Raw genomic sequence first — 9,614 nt, 5'->3', positions numbered from 1 at the left:
AGCAATCAGTACCAGCAAGCACCGTCATGCTCCGAGGAAGGCAATCTCTTTCATTAAGGTTGAAGAGAAACCCCAGGTGCGCCCACATTTAACAACCGGCCTCCTCAACACAGCCTCTGATTGGCAGCTACAGGCTGACCTGGTTAAGCAACTAAAGTTCCCTCAGAAAATTGCAAAAACATCCCTCCGGCCAGACATGGTTATTATTTCTGAGGCCTCAAAACAGCTGATCATGCTGGAACTCACAGTGCCCTGGGAAGAGCGGATTGAGGAAGCCAATGAAAGGAAACGAGGAAAGTACCAGGAACTAGTGCAGGAGTGCAGGGGAAGGGGCTGGAAGACTTTCTATGAGCCCATAGAAGTGGGTTGTAGGGGCTTTGCAGGACGATCACTCTGCAAAGTCCTAGGCTGGCTGCGCGTGGCTGGGGCAGCCAAGAAGAGGGCCATCCAGGCTGTGAGTGAAGCGGCAGAGAAAGCCACAAGGTGGCTGTGGATCAAGAGGGCTGATCCGTGGGTAGTTACTGGTACGCAAGTCGGGGCCTGATCACCCTCGGCCGGTATGATGTTGTGAGACCCAAAATACCTGATGCCCCCTGGATACATCACTGAAGATGCGTACCAGTGCATCCAGGAGATGTGTCTTTTATAGTAAAGAGAAGGTACGACCTCTCCCATGCTCTTTGCAGACTCCTAACAATCAACCCTCTACCAACATGATATTGATTATACAACTCTAAGCATATATGAGTAGATATTTATAAGCATAAATGACAATCCAACAATACAAATCTAACAAATGCAATAAGCAAAAACTGGATTGTTCTTCAAAAAGACTGCCATAGCTATTCACATGTCTCAGGGTTTCTTCCACAGGTGAAAAGTTTCCTCACAGGTGTGTTCAATAATGACCTAACCAGCTCTCTGTTGGGTGTGTAGACTACTTCCTCATATTAAAATTCCTGTTTGAACAATGAACATGAGATATGCATGCCTCAGCTGTGTTTGACTCGGTCAGTGTGTTTCATTACAAAACTGACGCTCTACTTCAGGCTGTCGCTAGCAATCAGAAAGTGTTTCTTTTATTGAACTGTGCAAGTATGCTCATCAACACTAGGCCAGGGGAAGAATTATAACTGCAACAAAGAAAGACCATTATTACCCACACCTGGTCAAAATGGCAAAAAGGAAAATCAACCATACTAAAATAAGTAGGCACACTATAAGTAAACCAGTTCTGAAACTGAAGCTACCAGTCCTGCAACAGAAATCAAGTATAAGAAAGCTATACCTATTTTAGTGATTGCAGTATAAGGTGGCCTCTTGAATTTGCCTGAATGCGAGGGCCTCCAGGATGGAAGCGGTTACATTTTTAAAAAAAATGCAAACAAAGTTGCTAATCAGGAAACAGACAATGGGAGTGTCACGAACACCCTTTTGAACCTCGTGGAGGTGGTTTTCTCTTCGCTCTATTGACTCTGCTGAATCCAGGTAGGAGCAGATTCTTCTGTGACTTTTTTATTGTTTAGATAGAAACTAAACAAATTTTGTTTCTTGTGGTTGAAGATTCATCTGTAATTATGTTAAACTGGCTGGTTTTTGGTTCTACTCTGACTGCATGTATTTTGTTTTAAGGTATTTGCTTCAGTGAAGCTGCTCTTCCGTTTGACATGTATGTAAAACTTTTAGTTAAGAATCACATTTTTAAAAAGTAAAGAATTATTGTAAGTACAGTCCATCTACATTTCTGTCCCTCTGCCGATGCATGCCAAATAATATTTTATGATCCATTGTATTTCTTGTCCAGATTCTTGTACAGCACTGCAAACATGTCAGACCCAACAAGACTGGAAATGGCATTGGCTGCAATGTTCAGTGCCTACATGTCCTACCAAGGAGATGACAATAAACTGACCAAAGAACAATTTCTAAAATTAGTGAAGAATGAACTACCCTTACTTTCTCAGGTAAGGAAAAACATTGTACTAAATAACTGCAAATGATTACAATAACTTTGGTGACATCCAGACACACTTTTAAAGTGCAATGTAAATGTTTAAGGCATAGTTTAGCATTAAAATCAACTAGCCCTACATATCTATTGAGTTTGCAAATGTATCATAACAGCCTGACTAAAAGCATGAACCAAGAGATAATTTTTTAAATAACTAATTAAAAAAACAAAGTTTTATTAAAGTTGGCACTTTTTTTGTTTTGTTTCACTTTCCAAGTTATTAAATGTTTGTTTCACCTTTGCAGGGAAAAAGTGAAGATGAGCTCTTCCAGTGTGTCGACCACAATGATGATAAACGTGTGGATTTTGAAGAGTTCGCCTCACTGGTTGCTGGTTGCGCCTGTGCAAGCCATGACGCCCTCCAAGAGGTCATGAAAGAACTGGACACAAAAGGCTGCCCAAAGTAAAGCACTGCTGATGTGGAAAGAAACCCAATATAGGCCTTCCCTGGATTCACATCAAAACAATAAAGTTAGTCAAAGTCAAAGATTGTGCTGTTTTTTCTTTAACTTGATATGTCTTAGGGATGCATAGAAATGTTTGCTAGTTGCCTATTCACACCTCTGAACTAGTTGTTTCATGTTAGGATATACCCTTATTGCCTGCTTTTCTCACTTTACCCTTATAATAGGGTTTGAAATAAACCCTAAAGGATTACTATTGCAAAAAGGTAATTAGATTACGGTTACTTCCCTGTTCTCTTCCACTCTATACAGCAATAACTGATATAGATATGCTTCTGCCATAATATGTTTATAAACCCTGCCTGGAAATGTTCACGTTTTCAGAAAAATTGGAGATTAAAAGAAATTTACTGTCTCTTTATCTGAACAAGCATTTTAAATGGTCTTCAGTTAATAGGTACGCTTCATCAGACACTAGAAGGCAATAAATTAGTTGCCCTCTAAATTGTTTATTACCATTAGTAGTAACCAGGTAGTCTCAGTGTGCAGCAAATGGCCTTGAGGTGCTATTATCTTTAAGAAAATAAATCAATAAATGAACAAGGATAAGTCTTCAAAACACAAAGCTTTCTTTATTTGGAAAAGCTTATACAACATTGAAGGTTACAGTAGTGGAATGAGGAAACTTTGATAATTGTGACAGACATGGGAATAGATGCTCAAGAGTTCCCTCTGCTGGTGAGGAATATTTCATTGTGGTCTGACATGTTTTCAGTTTGATGGAAACTCAGTTTACAGCCCACATCAATGCTTCCGTGAGTAGCAGACCGGACATATGACTACATTGGTAAAACTGATTCAAGAAATCACTACTAAAGGAGTCTGATAATAATAAGAGAACTGCTTTAACCAAGAAACAAAACTCTGGAAATCTGGACTGACAATAATAGCTCGTCAGTCCAGATTTCCAGAGTTTTGAAAATGAGAGTTAGTCAAGTACTGTACTTGTAGCTCTTTTAGTTAAAATTATGTATTTTTGGATAACAGCAAGAAAAATACCTAGCATTGATACATAGCGTGATCAAATAGATTAAAATAACAAAAGTTGAGTGCAGGAAAAATTGCAATGAGGTATTTTGGTGATTTTTATGTTCAATTATGTTCTTTTTCTCCTTTGTTAGTAAAATGAGACACAAACCTCTAAAAAAAAAAAAAAAAAAAAAAAAAGACAGAACGGATCGAGTTGTTACTCAAATACAGCTTTAACACTGGGCTGCAAAGCGTGACATTTGCAATACCCTGTTTTCACCACATTGTGGCACACTGTATCCATCTAGCTATCTGTCGTCCATCTTTGATATAAAACGCATGTCAGGATAATAGGAGTAAAGGTTCAGGTTATGATAAGAATATAAATGCAGATAATGTGAGACAAAACAGTCCTTGAAGCCACACTGGCTGGATTGCCTCTGTTGTGGATGATAGCTCTAGTTTGCAGAATTGATCTTGTACTCAGCAGAATGCTGCTGATTGGCTCTTCTTTAGGTATCAGTAAGTCTTATTACAGATTTTCGAAATTACAGTAAATACTTTTTAAAATCCCTTAAACCTACGGTGTGTTTATTATGAGAGATTAACACAGAAAAGTAGAGCGTGCGTGTGGGAGGTGGGCGGTGGAGAGGGGCGGAGGGTCTGTTAAACCGGTGGCCTAAACTTTAATGAAACTTTATCTTAAATTCCAGAAAAACGGCCTTTAGCAGCAACGGTAACGTTTTCCTTGTTTTTAAATCAGATGACTGAACTTAAGCTAAAGTCGTACTAATATATTTACTCTCCTATTACTAACCTTTCCAGTGTATTAACTGTTCAGAGAGTCCAGCGTCTGCAGAGCCACAGTGTGAGTCAGTGCGCACAGCCAGGGCGGCGCCTGACTATAAAATCTCTGTTGCTCGTTGCAGACGTCTGAACATTTGCACCTCTTCTGCTGACCACGTCCCAGCAACTGTACGGTAAGAAACTTTCTGCTCTTGTCCTACAGGTGTGGCTTTGCCACGATTTTTTTTTCAAATATAAACTTTAGTTGCTAAAACATACAGACATACAGCTAGGACCCTCTGGGTGTGAGAATAGTGTTTCATACTGTTTAACCTACTTTAATCCATCCGCTCCCAGTCACTGCTTTGTATTTACTGAAGCTCCCTCTCTGTGAATTTCTAACGGTATCTAACGGGTCCGTGTATTTCCTCTGCTGTTAACTAAGTTAGGCTCCAACTTTTAGTTTATCTTGTTTCTTTCTCTTGTTTTCAATCTTTCACATTAATTACACTTTAATTGTTTATCCAGTGTTATGATTATTTTTATTAATAAAATATATAATTAACATTTTTACATTAAGCTCTGATTCACATTTAAGACCGTTAACTAGGTCTCCATATAGTCAGTATAAGCCTTTGTAAGGGTGTGGTTGGACTGTGGGCATGTACACACGTGTGCTTGTTCCTGCAGTGTCCTATCTCACATTGAATCCCACCATTTTGGGTCTAACGTTGTTCACATTTTCCATTCTCTTGCGCACACATAACACACCCTCCCTCCTACTTCTCCTTTCTTTTAACTCTTACAGCTACAAAGACAGTAACTCAAATGTTGAGATTTTCTGTATTTTGCACAGTGGTTTACTGTGACATACCTTTACTGTCTTCCCACGAGCATCACTCATCAGTGGGAAGTAAAACAAAGACCCAAATGTGTCAGTTCCATCAATAATGGATGAGTTTAACAGCATCTCAACCAAAGCAGCTTTCATAAATGCTTTCTATGGACTTGTTTGGAAAATGTCAGCTGAAGTTAAACTGACTTGCTATCAGTTGTCATAGTCAACATTTTTTGAACATTGTTTTTCAGTCTAAACACATTCCAGCAAACATGCCTTCAGAACTGGAAAACTGCATGGAAGGACTCATCAAGGTGTTCCACCGTTATGCCAAGGACGGTTCGCTCACCCGGCAAAACCTCAGACAGCTAATGGAGGCTGAGCTTTCCAGCTTCCTTAAGGTGAGATGAGACCAAAACGTAAATTGTACAATCACACTGCGCATCATTTACACACTGTAATCCAATCTCACTGTTGCTGATGTATCCTCACACACCCTTTTTTTAAACACAGTGTCAAAAAGATCCTGCTGCTGTAGACAAGATCATGAAAGACTTGGACGCCAACGGTGATGGTCTTGTGAACTTTGAGGAGTTTGTTTCTCTGGTTGTTGGACTGTCTGTTGCCTGTGAGCAGTGCTATCAGCTGGAAATGAAAAAGGCTGGAAAGAAGTAGGAAGTACAACAGTGGAAGAGAAGCGACCAAAAAGCATTGCTTTTTGTTTTCTTTTGCTTTTTTTGTAAAGTTTTGTTCATTAAAAGGGCTGAATCATTTTAAACCTCTTGTGTCTTGTGTTTCCTAACTATCTAATCTTTAAGTTAGACAGATTTGCCGATAAATCCCCTTCAACTTTTTATACATGTGTTTTTTTTAAGCAAGCACCAGAACCATTTCCATTTGAGAAGCTGGTAAAGCTTAATCCAGACAGCTTTCTCTGTTGGCTTTGTAACTGAGTAAGTACTTTATGTTTCCCCGAGTGTTAAAGGGCAGATGAGCCACTCCCTCCCTGACAAAGTCCCTGCTTTATCACTGCTCTGAGGAATCTGCTGAATGTTGTAGGCATGAACACACCTCTCTCAGTGAGGCATAAACTCTCAGAGGATGTTGCAACAAATGAATAAAACGGGTGATAACATTGCCTAGTCAGTTCGATTTGTATTTTGCAAGCCCTCAACTGACTCACAAGAACAGCACATCGCTGTTCTTGTGCAGATCACAAAAATCCCACCGTGTTTCATGTCTGGTGAAAGTTGAATAACACCAGAGAAAGAGAGAGAAGAACAAGATAACCCCTTCACCACCCGTCTCTCATTATTCTTACTGAACAGAACAAATATCTTTGCTCTAAAACGAAGTCTTCCAGGCAGCCCTACCTCTCAGGCATGCTCCAGCAATCACATCTGCTTTTGGTAGATGTGCAGATAGACTGTGAGCCACTGTTTACTATGATGGCCTGCCGATCCCAGTGAAGTCATCAAAGCTTTTACTGCCTGAGAAAAGCCTGCCTGAAAGGCTAAACCCAGGAGGAAGAGGTCTTCTTGAGCTCTTGGCAAACACCGCTTTGGGCAGGGCTTAACTACTGGTTTGTCAGTGTTCATGGATACTGGGGAAACACTGAAGTTGCTATGTGACTATGTGATGAGTCTTAAGTGTGTGTGTGTGTGTGTGTGTGTGTGTGTGTGTGTGTGTGTGTGTGTGTGTGTAGCTAAAGTTTGCACCACTTGGTTTACAGAAGCACCACGCCCATGTGACTCACAGCTGAGATTCCGAGACTGCTGCTTTTTCAGTGAATTTCCTTGTATTTAGTGCCTCCTGCAGGCTATATGTTTATCATGTTGCCTAAAAGAAAAGAAAATCATCATTTGTCTAGATGAATTACTCTTCGATCTTACCAGACGCTGATCGGTGACACCACTGTATGTGTCATGTCTAGTTTTCTAACACAGACTTTCTAATATTATGTAGTAATGTCTAATATAATTATCTAATATATAATGAAATTTGTCGCAACATTTTTCTCACTGAAATAATCCTGCATGCTTTTGGTTTTAAAGTTGCTCAAGTCATTCCTGGCATGGGCGTTCTGTGGTGTGAGTTCGGGGAGTACCAAATATTCACTGTGGCATGCCACGCCCATCTTGGACACACCAAAAAAAAAAAAGCCCCTCTCTGTGGAAACTTGTTAAACAATAACATTAATGTCCAAAACATACCAACCATCCCCAACGTCCAGTTTGCATGCAGATGTTGCCATGGGAAATAACTATTGTGATCCTGATACTGATTCAATTCACAGTTACATTTAGTTGTATGTTTTTTTTTTTATCCCCAGTGTTCAAATGTGAGCGTTTGAAACCAGTAGACATTTAAATTCCACAGTTTAAAACCTATACTTGGCACTTTATCCACAACATTAATATCACCTGCTTATTGTTTTGTAGGTCCTACTCAAGCTGCCAACACAGCTCTGTCCCATTGGACCTGCGTGTTTGGGAGAGGAAACTTTGTGTCCTGCTTGATTCATCGAAGCCCAGCCCTGCAGCCCACAGGACACAAAGTATCCACAGCAGGGCTGGGCTTCGATGAATCAAGCTTGTTCAAATTGCAATCTGGGTTTTGGAGTTCTACCCCCTCTTCTGCCTTCAGGGAGTGAAGGCAGAAGAGGGGGTAGAACGTTATATTGAAAAGGCAGGGTCAATACATTTCACCTGTCAGTGGTTTCAATGTTGTTGCTGCTATATAAAAAGGGTAAATGGCCTGTATTTATATAGCGCTTTACTAGTCCCTAAGGACCCCAAAGCGCTTTACACATCCAGTCATCCACCCATTCACACACTGGTGATGACAAGCTACATTGTAGCCACAGCCACCCTGGGGCACACTGACAGAGGCGAGGCTGCCGGACACTGGCGCCACCGGGCCCTCTGACCACCACCAGTAGGCAACGGGTGAAGTGTCTTGCCCAAGGACACAATGACCGAAACTGTCCAAGGCGGGGCTCGAACCGGCAACCTTCCAATTACAAGGCAAACTCCCAACTCTTGAGCCACGATCGCCCCAAAATGTGTATTTTATAACCTGATTCTGCTGTTTCACTTCTCTTCTGTTCTTTTATTGATAGACACACAGAGAGGGTGCTTTGAACCAGTTGAACTGACAGAAGTTGACACCAAAACAGGTTACCAAAATAAAGTGTCACGGACCCGGCTCTGGAGGACTCGGGGGTCCGTGAGCAGTTTTGACTGTTGTTGTTATTATTATTATGATTATTATTATTATTGTTGTTATTATTTGGTGATGTGTGTGTCTTTCTGCACAATGCTGTGTTAGTCTGTGTTCCACTCATTATATGTATAGGCAGGGTGTGGGTGTGTACATGTGTGGCTGGAGGATGGAGAACAGCCGCATGCAGGCCTGATGGGTGTGGCCCTGCAGGAGGACTGGCCACACCTGAAGTTCCTGCCACACACCTGTTGGTGATCAGGGCTCGTCGGGGGAGCTACTTAGGAGAGTGTTGGAGCTCCCACCGGCGTGGGATCATTGAGTTGTCTACCCAAGTTAGTGTGTCTCAGCGTACGACGGTGCAGTTCGTGTATGCCTGCTGGGGTTGGTGTTGATGGCTGTTTTTGTGGTTTTCCCCCCAGGTGGAAGAGTGGACCAGAACGGCAGCACACACAGGGTGTGCGAGAACACAACAGCGGGGAGCACACACACACGGGATTCAAGGGAGCAACAGGGAGTTATTGTGTTTACAGCCTTCACTGTAAATAAAGTGCACTGTTTGCATCGCAGAACCATGCGTTTTGGGTCCTCATTCCCCCATATCCCCATGGTCTGCCAGCCAGACCGTGACATAAAGAGCCTATGACCTAAAGGTTTAGGTGTATACATGCAAACTGCAAACATGAGACAGTGGTTAAATCTAACCATGTACTTCTAGTTAAGTATGTTTTGAAGAATTTGCAAGTTTTCACCCACCTTAAAAAAACCTTGTTTATAAGGCAAGGTTTTTTAGCGCAGTGTTGTATGCAGTTTTTTTTATGTTACAAGAAATTTAGTGCATGAAGATGAGTGTTTTACAAATGAGGCACTAAACCTATTAATTGAGTGAACAACAACCAGACTAGCTGTAAAGGCCTTGAACATCAATACATGGAAACATTAATTTACTCCCTCCAGCTAAAGTCATGACATATGAATGATAATATTATGCATGTCTTGTAGCCTTTCACTTCAGTTTTTACTTTTGATACTTCAGCTGATACAATGAAGATGATAGATGCACATATGCGTACATAATTTTAGAGCATCTTTTAGTGCAGTTCTGTTGAGGTCTTTTTTTTTCTATTATTAGTGTTACCTTAATAAACCTCTTGAATACTTCCTCCAGTCATTTCCTGTGATTTGTATCTTAAACTGTTTCTGCTGCATACCTCCAAATAGTTTCCCTCCACGGGTACTTGTAGATGCATGACTTCATTATTTCTATAATCCTAGCTACAAGGTTCTAGGGTGACATTCACTATGCAGCATTTGCATGATGTAT

General features: G+C 41.0%; 1 protein-coding gene and 1 long non-coding RNA gene across 2 annotated transcripts in view; both read left to right on the top strand.

Annotated features, from left to right (window-relative positions):
- Window positions 1-9,614, top strand: part of LOC146493110 (uncharacterized) — a 36,262-nt gene that overhangs the window by 10,363 nt on the left and 16,285 nt on the right. The window lies entirely within an intron of this gene.
- LOC146493113 (protein S100-A10-like) lies at window positions 4,291-5,846 on the top strand. Its single transcript, XM_085149555.1, has 3 exons — window positions 4,291-4,424; window positions 5,320-5,469; window positions 5,582-5,846. Exons 2-3 carry the CDS (start codon window positions 5,341-5,343, stop codon window positions 5,741-5,743), a joined length of 291 nt encoding a protein of 96 aa, XP_085005681.1. The 5' UTR covers window positions 4,291-4,424; window positions 5,320-5,340; the 3' UTR covers window positions 5,744-5,846.

This window comes from Neolamprologus multifasciatus, chromosome 22, assembly GCF_963576455.1.
Source record: "Neolamprologus multifasciatus chromosome 22, fNeoMul1.2, whole genome shotgun sequence".
Classification (NCBI taxonomy): Eukaryota; Metazoa; Chordata; class Actinopteri; order Cichliformes; family Cichlidae; genus Neolamprologus; species Neolamprologus multifasciatus.
Note: the sequence above shows the minus strand (reverse complement) of the source record. Positions and strands in the feature narration are given on the sequence as shown.

Bases quoted from the DNA above. Each gene is read 5' to 3' on its own strand.
- LOC146493113 (XM_085149555.1), top strand. From the start codon at position 5,341: ATGCCTTCAGAACTGGAAAACTGCATGGAAGGACTCATCAAGGTGTTC. The intron at 5,470-5,581 runs GTGAGATGAGAC...TTTTAAACACAG, and splicing joins AGCTTTCCAGCTTCCTTAAG to TGTCAAAAAGATCCTGCTGC.